The 14,751-nt window shown below is 43.2% G+C and overlaps 1 protein-coding gene across 1 annotated transcript in view; it reads right to left on the reverse strand.

Moving 5' to 3' along the window:
- NID2 (nidogen 2) overlaps positions 1-14,751 on the reverse strand; it is a 269,038-nt gene that overhangs the window by 139,759 nt on the left and 114,528 nt on the right. Inside the window, exon 8 of the mRNA XM_086937330.1 lies at positions 13,767-13,991. Coding sequence (XP_086793456.1) covers positions 13,767-13,991 — 225 coding nt within the window. The remainder of the gene's footprint in view (positions 1-13,766; positions 13,992-14,751) is intronic.

A 14,751-nucleotide genomic window follows, 5' to 3' on the forward strand; every position in this document is an offset into this window, starting at 1 on the left:
CATTATTGTGGTTGGCGGGTGAATACGGACGCCACGTGACACTTTATAGCACACCCTAGGCAGCCTGACTTCCTGACCCAAGATCTGGAACAAATTTACTCAGTTCCTCAGAGAGAAAAGACCTTTGTTACAAACTCAGGCTTTACATTAACCCACCCCCTGCCACTTCTCATTCACAAAGTCTCGCAAAACACAAAGAACAGCTCTTAATCTCAATGAAAGGCATCTTGTAAGAGGTGGGGGTCAAAAAGGGGCGTGCAAAATCGCCTTTTATTGCCTCTCGCTTAAGTAAACACATTCTTGAAACTTTCATGTCAATGGAAGGGGTGGGGGCGGGAACATTCAGCAGCCACCAGTCCTGGTGCGTTGAAAAGATACAGCACTTTGTACCAGAGTCTGGGAACAATGAACCCCCATGTCAGCTGCAGGAACAGCTGGTGCACGCGCATTCCAATCAGATAGCAACTCCCCCAGGAAGAGGCAGAGGGAACACAGCTCGAGCTCTGCTCTTCCGGCCCCTGAAGCCGTGCGGGAGGATGCTGCTAGCAGGCATGCTCGCCAGGCTATTTTACAGAAACAAAAATTGGAAATACGCAAAGGTAATCTGCATGGGAAATTGTCTCGGTTTTCCCACAGGACAGAATGGTTTCTCAGACGGACATGACGACAAACTAAGTTGTAGGAGAAAAAAATGGGTACTATGCAATTTATAATGATCATTTCTGGAACGCATATGTATGCTCATTCACCGAATGTAGGAAGCTGGCTCTGTACAGGATATTGCCACTAGGTGGTAATACAGTGCACAGAGTCCAGGCGTTCCCCAAAAGTGTTCAGGGCCCAATGTAAAACCCAAAGTGGTCGATCAGTGGTAGTGGACGAGCAGTCGTAGGCCTAGACATTGATTGCACAACAGTGATCAATAACGGACACATGACTCAAGAAGGAGATCCAGACCAATTTTTGAAAATTATACTTTGTGTGAATTTTATTTTAAGACCAAGATCTTCGTAATAAGGTGGGTACGTTTTTAATTAAAAATGCTTTGCACTTTGAAAAATCGACAGAATATATTCACAAAAGTCCAATGTAATCCTATGAGGAAAATAGTTTTGTTGTTAATCGGGTAAGTACGTAACTTACAGTTCCAGTCTTTGGGAATAAAGGTCAGCAGTGGGCAGAGAGTAGGTAAGTTCCAACACTGCACCACCAGTGCCACAGAGGTGGCGGGATGCAAGATGCAAACACAACACCGGGCACCCAATGCAATCCTATGGAGTTTCTTCTTTTTGGAAACAGGCTGTAGGCATCCAAATGGAGGGTCCCGACAGAACACCAGCAACAGCACAGGTAAATTGAGGTGTTGGGGGTCACAGGGGCACCGCTGGCCGAGCTCACCAAAGCCTTGGGGCTGCAGGTACAGAGGTGCCTTTAGACGTTGGAAATCTTCTTACCGGGCTGGTCCAGGTGGCCCTTCAGATTCACTTTGCAGGCACGGTCGTGGGGGACAGGATAGGTCGGCCAGTGCTTGATTCTGAGTCCTGGTCACTGGGGTAACTTCACTGGGCAGTTGGGCCACTCAGACTCGGGCCGTGGGAGTTGGGTGCCAAGTGGGCACAAGTCATGGATCCGCCTGGATTTGGAGTTGTTGGTTTCTTCTGGACAGGTCAGCGGTTGACGGGAGATTGGAGTCTTTGTTGAAGGCAGCGGTCCTCCCAGGGGTTACAGAGGTCGCTGACTGCAAGACAGGTTGCAGGTTCGTCGAAGCTGGAGACAGGTCGGTAGGGCTGGGACCAAGGCAGTCCTAGTTTTCAGTCTTCTCTGCAAGGTCATCTTCTTTCTTCATAGGTCATAGCAGATCTAGTTCATTGGTCTGGGTGAGCCACCTAAATACTAGATTCAGTACTGTTTTAGGGGAGTAGCAGGTAGGGCCAATGGGCACCTTACCTGGGGTAACTACACCCTCTAATATGCCACCCTCCTATGGGAGTGGGCATACACCTGGTCCTAATTGGTGGGGTGCCCCCATCTTCAAGATGGCGGGGACTGAAAGATGCGCTGGCAGAGGTGGGCACACCTCCTATTCTTTTAAGTTTTCCTGCTGGTTTTCCCACCCAAAGTGGTGGTGTAAACCAGGGGCTACCATCTGCTGCTAGCATCAGAGGCTCGAGGTCGCATTACAAAGGCAGAAGGCCTTTGAAGCTTCCCTCTTCGAGCACTTGCCCATCCTGGGAGAGGAGTTTTCACACCTCTGCCAAGGATGTGCATTGTTTATGGTCCTAGAGAGCAGAGGCTCTCCACCCAGGGGCCCTGAAACATGTTTGCATGGCAACCGGCCTGAAGCCAATCAGTGCCACCACCAGGGTTGGTAGGTTTTCAGGGGGAACCTCTGAGGTGCCCTCCAAGTGCATGTTTTAATAAATCTCAGACTTACACCAGTGGGGATTTATTACAAGGAGCGGTTTGGTACTAAATAATCCTTGGTTCAGTGAATCCATCATGGTGCTGTGGAGCTCGAGTTCTCAAGTTCCCAGCCCATGCACTCTCTAGGGATTCCCTGGCACTTACAATATTAAGGAATAGGCCCTAAAATTGTTGAGGCATATATTCTCATGCAGATATGCCCACATCTGGGGTATAGGGCATCCGGTCTTAGGGCTGGCAAGGCCTCTAGCAGGGTGACCTACCTATATCTTAGGGAGTGCTAGCTGGCATGCATGCAGCCAGTGCGCCATGTTGACTTGGTAATTTTGTTTTACCTCACAGGGCCATCTAGCTGCAGGGGCTGTGACATGGTCATAGTGAGATGGTCCCAGGGGACCCTCTTCAGCCTCCAGACCCAAGTACCCAAAGTACTACCCACTAGGGACTTACATGGAGGCAGAAGTACCTATACCGGACATGTTTTTAGGGAAAGAACACTAAAACCCGCACCCTCCAATTCTGCCCCCGCCTCTTCCCCAACATGAACACAACATGCAATACCCCACATTACATTTCAAATAACCCTGAGATTTCCGTGGGGTAAAAAGGCCATGTTTAATTCTCAACATTGAATAAACATGACAAGCATACACTATGCATATTGATATTCATAATTACATTTACAAACAACTCTTGTACATTTCCTGTTCCCCCAGCCCTAAGGGAGGAGCCCCATCTGGTTCGCATCTCGCGCTGGGGTATCCTACGCCAGGTGCCGTGCACCTGCCCCCTAGAGTGGTAGGCCCGCACTCCTGTTCCTTGTCCGTCATTACCAGGGCCCACCCCTCTACCACCAGGCTGCCCTGGGACGCCCAGGAGGCTCGAAATCTGTCGCCCTAGCCTCCCCAGCCGGTGGTGACTTCCTCCCCGCGGAGAGCTTACCATATCCCCCCTCAGAGCTGGCCTATGGAGTCCGCCAGGCGGCCTCCCATCAATCACTGTTTATTGCTCGCAGGTCTCTTTTCCGCAACAACGCCCCCTCAAACCCCTATTCTAAGGGACGGGTGGGTGGGAGTTTCCAGAAGATCGGTCCTGTCGGAGGGCAGCTGCGGGGCACACACGGTCCAGTAGTGGCAAAGGGAACAGAGACCTCGGTCAAGGGAGTTTGACCTTAAGTAGGCCCGAGGTCTCCGCCCTCACACCTCTACGGATGTGCGTCACCCGCGACCCGGAAGGACAAGGGGCGGCCGCCTGCCTATTGGCCGCCAGGCCGCCCAACCAGCAGAACGTATGGCGGGGACCGGAGGGGGCGTGCCTCGTGATCTTCGTCGCTTGGCATACTGGGAACCGGGACCCAGTACTCTAAAGTCAAAGTTGCATCAAAAGCCAGGCAAAAAGTGAGTAGGGTTACTGCAACAGAACCACATTTTCCCACACCAAGAAGTCAGTTTGTGTGCCACTCCAATGTTTGGGACCCCAGCAACGACTGCCCAGGGACTTAAACTCAAGAGTTGTATATCCTACACAATTTGTTTTTGGGGCGCAAGAGTTGGTTTAGTAATTTACTACTCCGTTGCATTAAATTATAGGAACAAAAACGCATCCCAAAGTTACCAAGACAGTTGCGATGCGTCACTAGCATGCTTTACGACTTCGATTTTACCTTTTATCAAATATCGCACAAGGACACCGAAAGATCATTTAATAGAGCAGGCCCCTCATGTAGGTCCCAGTTGCACACTATGTTTTCAGGATCCAGGCTGCATAATTTCCATTTCCTATTTTCTTAAATTGAATTGTAAAGAACGCAATGAACTGTTTTTAAGATGTGCGTTCGAAATTTCAGGGGCTCCAGAGAACCTGGATTTTAGCTTATTCAGGATGCCAGTGGTTTCTATGTTTTAGTGGGTTGCAAGGTACTGACGGCACAGTGCCTGCAGGACTGAAAAATTGTATTAATGGCTTATTTGTGGACCTTCAAAATCAAAACTTCATTGAACTGCGGTCACAAGCCCGTCACGTCTGCACTAATACACGCCGATTCAGTTTTAACGGCAGAGTCGGAGCAACAGACCCGCCGTAACGCCTTTAGAGCCATCCGATCACAAATAGGTAAGCATACAACCAATTAAATTCAAGCGGCATGATCATATTAAATTACACTTTATACTACGAGCATTAATTACGCACAGGCTTCTTGAACCTTCACTACGGCAACTTAGCTTTTACTCACGCTCACAAAAGCACAAAGCTAGCCATCTTGATTAATCGTCACTTTGTCCATTTTGACGAACTTTTCACTGCGTTTCTGTTTAACAAACTTTCTGGCACTGCTATTTTCACACACTAGGATCATTTCATGCCAAGCACGTTTCTTTATCGCATGTTGTCGAGACGCTTGTACCCACATAGAACTTCACTCACTAGACGCCACTTAACGGAATCTAGCACTGAAATGGTGGCGGTGATTCATTAAGTGAGATGCCTTAAGAGTAAACATTGGTTATTCACGTTTGTTTTAGATATTCCCCGGACGAAGGCCCAGTGCTGAAATGCATAGGGATGGGATGGAATCTAAATGTGATAACTGTGATGATGTATGATGGAATACTTCTCTGTATATTTGAAGAAATACATGGATAATTATGTTTTAAAAACTTTTGAAATCACAATCGCTGCCAAGAATCCGTTTATCTTTGCTCTAAAAATCAGCACCTTTAAACCTGTGCCAAGAAAGACACCCCCACCCACGTGGGGTTGCTACCAGATTTTAAAGACTACGCTCCAGAGCAGGGAAAGATTTTCTGGAGCACGGCATACTTACGTAACTTAAGCATAAAACCGACTCAGTGCACAATCTTACTTCAATTTGGATTCTTTGTGGACCTCCCATTTGTAGGAGCTTTGACCATGTAGGTCCATTCTTTGCTGCTGTTTGCGGACCCAAACAATGCCCACTGCCAGCAGAAATAGGACCTGTTTCCAGTGCATACTGTAAGGAGGCTACAGTATTGTTTATATCAACCATAACTGTCATGAAGTAATAGGTCTATCTATTCCTCAAAGCACTATTAGAGTGAGCAGTGTGGGAAGCTGCCTCCACCACCCCAACTCTGATACCAGGCAGCAGTTGGAAAAATGGACCCATCATCTCAGAGATGGAATGAGAGATGGAATGAGAGATGGGTGTACTGGGACAGTCTTGAACTGACAGTCCAGGCAAGTCACTTTGATGGACACTACTCTTCCTCGGAAATAACAACTGCCACAAAGTAAGATCTTTCCTTTATTACAAAAACAGAAAATATTAAAAAGTGCACAGTAACAGATCAATACATTTCAATGTCAATTAACTCTGTAAAGGTGGACTATGGTTGCCTTACTTTTTGCTCCTTCCGTGTGTTAGTTTGCTGCTAAAATTATATATTGATGTAATGTTTCTTAGTAACTATGGATTTTAATTATATATTTTTTTGCTTGTGAGAATTTAGGTACCCATTTTTAACATTGAAATGTATTGATCTGTTATTGTGCACTTTTTCATATTTTTTTTCTGTCATAAAGGAAAGATCTGCAATATCATTGACTGTCCCCCTTTTGGAGTTATTCCAAGTGCATGAGTGTGGTATATGTGTATCTGAGGTACAAGTTAGATTTCAAGTCCAAAGGGTAAAATATTTTAACTACCAGCATATTGCTGCCATAACACGGTCGGACTAAAATACCACATCTTAATTAGGTTTACCAAAATATCACTCAATTTGGGCTTGTAATAGAATATACCGAAAGGAGAAATAGTTTAGTTAATAATAATTAGGTCACAAAGTTAATATCAAACAATTTTTATCTTATTGATATTCTGACATACCACCTCATCTGTAAACAACACAGTGGTATTCTCCTTCTGAACAGGTTCATGCATGGAGTTAAAGCCAGGCACTACCAAAGGACAGAAGGAAGAATTGAACGAGTCTAGTCAGCCTGAGACTACACAGTAGGGTGCCCACAGAAGGAGTTAATCTCAACTTGAAGAGTCATGGGAGCCGATTGAGACTAACTTATCTAAGTAACACACAAGAAGAGTAACAGGCTCTGGAATTATTAAACTTTGTCAGCACTTTGTGCCTCAAGAGCATTTTTTCCAGATGACTAACAAACTAAAACATAACTAATCTTACACATCTTTAGCAAACTGCAAACATCAGCATGATATCAGTCCTTGACAGGACTCCAGCATCTATCGCCAGCCAAAGAGAACAGATGAAACCTTCTCGACTTTATCCAATCAGGAATCCAGCAGTACCCTGTACTTTACACGCTCAATGGAGTGATACAGTTGAAGTGGGCGATGAATACCAGATCTTTGTAGCTGTAATTGCATTCACATAGCTCTTACTACCCCAAGACGAGGCGTCATCTTAATATACCACCATTTAGGGAGATGTTCAATATGATTTCTGCCCTATGTGCTCAGTTGAAAACGCCAACCTAAATATCCCAGTGCTGACGGAAGCTTCTTTATAAAAGCAATCGTGAATAGAAAATATCAGCAAACATAGTCACACTATATCATTCACCCATTTCATTAATACAGCTCAGCCCAACATATTGTATTGTGTTCCAAAGAAGGGGATGACAGATTAAACAGCTACTGAGACACAGAAGCTTTTGTTTTCTGGAGCCAAGGAAGACAATGTTGAGGTGGAGGGACTTGAAGGCACCTAACCTCCAATTGTAAAACTGGTTTTAAATTCTTGTTGCTATTATGCTGCTTGCCAGCTTGGTTTTCACAACAGCCTATTTTGAGCCAAGAAATAATTTTTTATATAATTTCACAAGCGAACTGCTAATTGATCTTACTAGAGCAGAGTTGAACTCTGTAGAAATATTTATCATCATTTAGACGAGTAAGGACTTTAAAAGATTTTTTTTTTCAGCACTTCTTAATCCCTGTAAAAAAACATCTTCGTAACTTTGATGTTAGGAGGGTATAATAAATGTACTACTCTCAGGATACACTTTCAAGAGCTGCTCTTGAATTCTGTATTGCTTATGGTGGTCTGGAGCTTGGCTTTATACAGCCTGCCATCCCCACATCTTGCTGACAGCATTGCTTTCGTAGTTCTACTTTTGTGATGGCATTGCTGGTCATTGTCTTGGACACCAGGACATTTAGGCATTTTGCACATGCAACTATTGTGGCCATTCCCAAAACTGACTGGTTCTTCTCTCCTTATCACGTAAACATGATCTTGCTACAAATTACATGGTGTAACCAGTTTCAACTGAGTTTTTATGGATCTTCTTGCCCTCATTGAATAACTGGTTTTAGACTCAGACTCTCTGCTTGGCTATTGCTGGTTGTTGTTTTGACCGACGTAGCAACATGGAGAACAACAGACAACAGAGAAGAATATGCACCACCATTGGAGTCTCCTTGGGCTCTAGGTTGGAAGAAGAAACATAATTTAAACTGTGACAGATTTATATGACAAATGAGGCTAGTACTGGGTAGGGTGCTTGCCTTGATCACACTGTGCACCAGTTTCTTTAATAGCTTATTCCAACATTTATGGTGTGTTCACTAAAAAGCAGACTTCGGGAAAAGTGGATTCATATTTTACTGCTCAAGGAAGGTACCTTAATTACTGAAAAGATAACACTTTTCTCTGCTTTATGGAGTAGTATCTTTCCAACTCCTATTCACCATTATGTATTGCACACAAGCTCAGTATATTTATTTTAACAAGCTTATAAAGTTCAATTGTTATGTCTCCCTCAGGTTCTAGTAATACACGGTGGAGTTATTCACGAATTAACTAGGAAGAAGAGTGGCTGCTTTTTAATTAATGTGAAAAACTGATTTAACAACCACCACTGAAAACTGAAAAGAAGGGAACTGAGCTGGTCACATTTCATTCCGAAAAGCAATGTCTTTTTAAGTTTACGGCCCACACAATCTGCAATGGTTTAGGTGATCATTTGACCATTGGATTATGTGAGAGGAGGCCTGCATTGGTAGCACAAAAAAAAACTCAGAAGGCAGTATCTGCATTTTAGCATTAACTGTGACACTGATATTTACTAACTGTTTGAAGCTTTTCAATGATGTCAATAAAAATATGATAATAATTGATGTATATGCATACGACACATGCCACATAAGTGGAATGTTACTGTCCTGTTCCTTCCATCCATGAATGTAAATTGTTGTATATCAGTCAAGAAAAAGATGATGAAAAAAAAAATCAGATGCACAACTGAATATTACCCAGACCTTCCTTGGCTAAGAGGATTACATTTTAGGCTCCACTGCCAATTTATTATATCTTGTTTTTAAGACGAGTCTTGTATCTATATATTGATATTTGGATAGTGTGATGCTTGCTGTGCAACAACCAGTAATGGGGAGGTCCACATTTTTTCAATTGAGCAATTGCATTGTAAGGATGCCTTTACCTCGATTGCTTAAAGGTGAGTTTATTGACAAGGTCAGTGTCCTCCAGCCAGTCTCATCGGCCGCAACTTCCCAACTGCCGTCATTAGAATCCTTTGACCCTTTCCCTTTTACTACAGAAACATAACATTCTAGATAAAGAATTCTAAATAGAACATATCCCCCTTCCTTACAAGCATTAATAATCAATAAAGGAAGAAACATGTCTAAATACTGTTCCACAACAAGGTATACGCTTAATAACTTATAATATATATAACTGATACTATAATATTCACAATAAGAGAAATGTTCACCATACTTATTATTCAGTTCCTGCAACTTCTGCAGAATGACAATTTGTTAATTTACGTGAGGACCAAACAGATTAACTCTTCCTTCCCATCCTTCCTCTCTTGTACTTCACCCAATTAATTAAAATAAATTAACATGATTTGCATTTTGAAGTATTCTCATGCCTCAACTGTTAATTATTTCGATATTTATACACTCTTTCTTTTACTTTCTCAAAATCACATCCCACTCACAAATTACCCTTCATGCAACCCAAATTCACTCTTGAATGAGGTTATCTGCATTTTTAATAAACAAAAAGGTTTAACTCCTGTGGCTGAATGTGGTTTGGTTTTATAATTTCACAATCTTTTTAAACTCTCCCTTGCAAGGTAACTCAATGCCAGCATCCAACTGCATAATCTCTGACAAAACCAGATTAATTCTTTCCACCAAACCATTTTCTCTTGGGTGATACAAAGCGCTAAGATGGTGAGAAACACAATTCCTCTGTAGGAATTCCTCCATTTGTCCAGACACAAAATGGGGACCGTTAATAGTTACTATTTCCTGTGGCCTCCCTTCTTGTGCAAACACATCACCCAAAAACTCCACAACACTTTTGGAATTTACATAATTCACAAATTACATTTCAGGCCATTTAGAAAAATAGTCTATCAATACTAAGGCATACTTTTCTGAACATCCCTTTACATCGAACGGGCCACAGATATACAACCCTAATGTCTGCCACAGCCCATTTGGGAATTCCACAGTTGGTATTGGCTTTTCTTGAGACTTATGAGACTAATCACTTCTTGTTCAGGATAACAATGTCTCAAAAATCTCTCAATTATTCTTTCCATACTAGGCCAACAAAACTGATTTCTATGCCCTTTATGTAATAAATGAGTCAACCATTCCCTCAATTTTACTGCAACAACCAAATAATCACCACACTACAACTTATCAATCTATACCAATTCACTCTTAATAGCTTTATAATTATACAATAACAAAACTGGTTCCCTTAGCCAATCTTCAACCAAACATTTTTCGATCAACATTTCTTTATCCAATTCAACTTCACAATTCCACTCTTCCTCTGTATTAACTCCATTACAATATTCTGACACAACAGCCACAAACACCTCCTCATCACCTTCACAACCATCTCTCATAGTATGCTCCACTTGAAATGGAAGGTGAGATAAACAATCAGCATGGATACCAGTATGCCACTGTACGTTCTTCCAGCTCCCTTAAGAGTATGAGAAGAAAACACAACCACTCTTTCTTTACCATTCCTTTCCTGCATCAAAACTGCTCCTAAACAATACATACTGACATTTGTAACTATTATAGGCCGGTCATCCGCATCGAAAGGCTTCAAATTCACAGCATTTACATTATTGTTCTTAATTAGTGCAAAAGCAAGTCCAAACAAATCTTACTCTATTCTTAAAAATCTCGTCTCTCTCTAGTGAAATCCGATAAATGTGAAATAAACTTAGCGTAATACTCAGCCATTCCCAAGAATGATCTCAACTGTTTCTTATTTATTGGAGGCAGAGCATTTTTTATTGCCTCCACCAACCTCATTTTTGGACTTCTGCCACCTTCTGAGATGGTATGACCCAAATATTTCACTTGTTCAGCTGCAAACTTGCATTTATTCAAATTTACTGTTAATCCAGCATCACTAAATAATTTCAATACTTCCACTAAGTTAGTATTGTGATCATTCAAAGCCTTTCCCCAGACCAAGATATCATCTTGGAAAAAGTTTGTTAAATTAGTTTACAAACAACTTCTGCATAATTCTTTGGAAGACTGCAGAGTAAGAGGCAAGTCCAATGGCATTCGTGCAAAACCTTGGCCGTTATAAAGTATGTTAAATGTTTTTAGGTTTGATGCAACAATTTGATGATATGCTTGGGACAAATCAAGTGTGGAAAACAACTTTGCTTCACCAATGGTAAATACCGCGCAGGTATCCGAAGGTGCAAGGGCCCTGGGGGGGGGGGGGGGGGGGGGGGGGGGGGGGGGTTCGAAAGCTGTATGGGGCTTTCGAGTGGTGCTTTTCCTAGTTAAGGGGGGGTAGGATAGGAGGAATGAGGTTTCATGGACAGAGGGTGAGTTTTAAAACAGTTGAGGCAGGCGTTGGGGTAATTGGTAACTATGTATGTTGTTGCGGGGGAACTTTTTAGGGGTGGGGGTGGGGGTTGAGCAGGTATGTGTTTATTTAGTTAGGACTAGTTTTGTACGGCAAAGGCCAAGGATGTGGTTTGTTAAGATGCACCTGTTCCCAATAAAGTGGCCTTTATCACACCTTAAAATGTCTCCGGTCGGTCTTTCCCCTACCCGTCTTCCGATGGGCCCCAATGGGGCTTTGCGGGGGTGGCCGACCGGAGGGAGGCTCGCCCCCCCGGGGAAGTTTGGGGCCCCGGGAGGAAGGGAGGGGGAAGACATTGACTGGGGGACAGGAAGGAGGTTTGGGCTGGTTGGGCTCCTTGGGCTGGTTGGGCTCCTTTTGGGCTGGGAGGATATATTTACGGCCATTTTGGGTCACGGGGCACCATTTTGGTGACAGTGACCCAGCAGTCGAGCATTAGGAAGTTGTTGTCCCACCCGCCCTCCCCAGGTAGGTATATTTTGGTGGGGGAGGGTGCCTGGGGGGTTTTCTGATTTAAAGGGAGGTTTCCTGGAGGGGTTTTGTTGGGAGCAGGTGTGTTGGTTAGGTTGATGGTAGGATGTCGCTGGGGGCAGGTGCTGGAAATGGTTTGTGATGGTGCTTTTCCTAGGTAAGGGGGGGGGGTAGGATAGGAGGAATGAGGTTTCATGGACAGAGGGTGAGGGAGTGAACAGTGGCAGGAGTTTTAAAACAGTTGAGGCACACGTTGGGGTAATTGGTAACTATGTATATGTTGTTGCGGGGGAACTTTGTGGGGGTGGGGGTGGGGGTTGAGCAGGTATGTGTTTATTTAGTTAGGACTAGTTTTGTACGGCAAAGGCCAAGGATGTGGTTTGTTAAGATGCACCTGTTCCCAATAAAGCAGCCTTTATCACACCTTAAAATGTCTCCGGTCGGTCTTTCCCCTACCCGTCTCCCGATGGGCCCCAAAGACTGATCGGCTTCACTTCCTGAAAATAAATCATTGCAAGGTCATAGCTGAAAACTGGTAATTTTTATTGTATAACATATTAATGAGTTCGATGAAGTTCTAACCCAGGCTTCAGACTGTAGTTCAGATTTTTATGATCTTTGCTGCCTCCTGTGGTAGCAGTTCCCCCAAACCCACGCTTGAGCACAGGTGCACAGACCAGGGAAAGATGGATGTTTTGAGTGCTGCATCTGTAACAAAATCAATGTCACTATGAATGAGCAAATCACTTGATATCAATACGTCTGAGAAAGGGAATTTGATATTTGTGTCTAATACTAGCTAAATTAAACGTGCCCCTACATTCCAGTCATCAGATTTTGGTTTCTGTATATTAACAGGGCCACAAACCTCATAATGTCATATGTACCTGATCCCATGTTTGAAATCAGTAGAGGCTGCTTAAATTATAAAATGGTGGGGCGAAACTTTTGACCCACTTACAGGCACTGTAAGAAACTCTCAATTGTGGTCCCATTATACACCGTTTATAATTGGCCACGATTGAGAGCTCTGGAGTGGGGGCTGAACCAAGGTAGTGCGATTGTCTTACACTGCATGAAAGCAGTTTTATGAAAAAATAAACCTTGAGTTCTTCTTTGGTCTTCTGCACTCAGAGGCTCCAAGGGATCTCTGAGTAACTCCCCTAACTAATCCGAATGCTGCTCTCATGCTGCTAATATTAGGTAGCATGATAAAAACACCAGGATTGGTTGTAGCGAGCTGCTTCGATTCTCCCTCGTGTACTTTGGGCCTGTGCCTGCTCTCCACCCAGCTGTCTAAGACAGCTGAGCTGAAAGGTTTGAAATGAGCATGTCAGGTTGGCCGTCGCAAGACAGCCGGCCAAAGTGACATGCGCAGTTAAAGCTGGAGCAGACACAGCTCTCTGCTGCCATTTAGCAGCTATGGCCCTGCCCAGCACTGCCCCTCGGCTGAACTGAAAAATAAAAAGGTAATGAAATCTTTTCATTACCATTTTATTTTTCATGCTTGCTGCTGGCAGTGGGTGGGAAGGGGAGGTGATGCTCCGCTGCCATAAGGGAGGAACCACCACTGTTTTAAATATTCCTGTTTCAATAAAAGTTGTCAAGCCTGGCCACAGCTGTTAGAGTCCTACTATAAGAAATAGCTCAAATAAAATGGTTGCATAAGGGCATTCTTCCCTTACCCCTTTTCTTGCACCCAACATCAGAACTGAGCTAAAGCAAGAACATCTGTACAATTTTCAACCATTTCACATGTACTTTGTTTTCAGCTAAAGCGGTAGAGTTGACTGAGTGTGTTAACATTTACTATTTTTTATTTTTATTTTGTACATGTATTTAGTAGCATCACTGGTGCACAATACAAAACAATTTCTACAAATCCGCTCTTTAGACTGAACATGCAGCTGAAGTTGTGCCACCAGAAAGAAAGAAAAAACAAAAAATTATCAGAAAGTAACATACCTTGCACAGGGCCAATATGGTTTGTCATTGCATATCGAAGGACACGTTCTTCTCTGCTGTAAAAAACAAACACTCGCTCAACTTGAAGCTTCTGCGTGCTTGGAGGAACTCGTTGGTCATGAATACAGTCCTCGTATGTAATGTTCTGATGCAACCGGTAATAGTATTTTTGTGATTCGCCTCCAGAAGAAACTGTATATTCTCTGCGGGTCGTAGATGTCACAGCTATACACAAGAAACAAAAAGACACATTAAGAAGCAGGGGCTAAAAAAATGCCTACCTATAAAACCGAGCCCTATACAACTCTTGGTAAGAGTGTTTTACCAATAATATCAAAGTATTAATATCCACCTTCACTTCTAATACCTCCACAATATGGGCTATCAATAATTAATCACAGCAAGTATATGTGGAGCGAAGTATAGCTAGAAGTCCACAGCTGTGTATCATGATTTGCTGAGGGGTCGATATATGTGCAGGTCGATCTTACTGACACAATTCCGGTGGGGTTTTGTGAAAAATGCATGGATAAGAAGCCCCAAACTTGCAATTCTTTAAAAATGTCAGTTGCATTCCCAGCCATATAACATCGTAGTGGTAAGGGTGAGTTTCTTGTATTTCATTGTCATGAACTCTCATTTAGATAGACTTGAATAGTCATGAAGCCATCTGTCTCTCTTCACTTAAGTAAGGTAATGTACAACGACCTCCCCGCCACAATACTGTAGCATGGAAGAGTATTGCTTGAAGAAACATCAGACTACTTAGACAATACCTATGACAACATGCAGAAATTATGTTACACATAATACAAGAAAAAGAAAACCTTCATGGCATCCTGTAGGCTATATCACAGCACATATCTGCCCCTTTCAAGCAACCTAGCCTGCCAATGGAAAAATCCACAACTAACAAAGGTTTGCACCCTGTTGACTGTCACAGGCCAAGAAACTCTGCAATACTGCTTACAAAAGCTGTCTAACA

Source organism: Lissotriton vulgaris, chromosome 9, assembly GCF_964263255.1.
Source record: "Lissotriton vulgaris chromosome 9, aLisVul1.2, whole genome shotgun sequence".
Lineage (NCBI taxonomy): Eukaryota > Metazoa > Chordata > Amphibia > Caudata > Salamandridae > Lissotriton > Lissotriton vulgaris.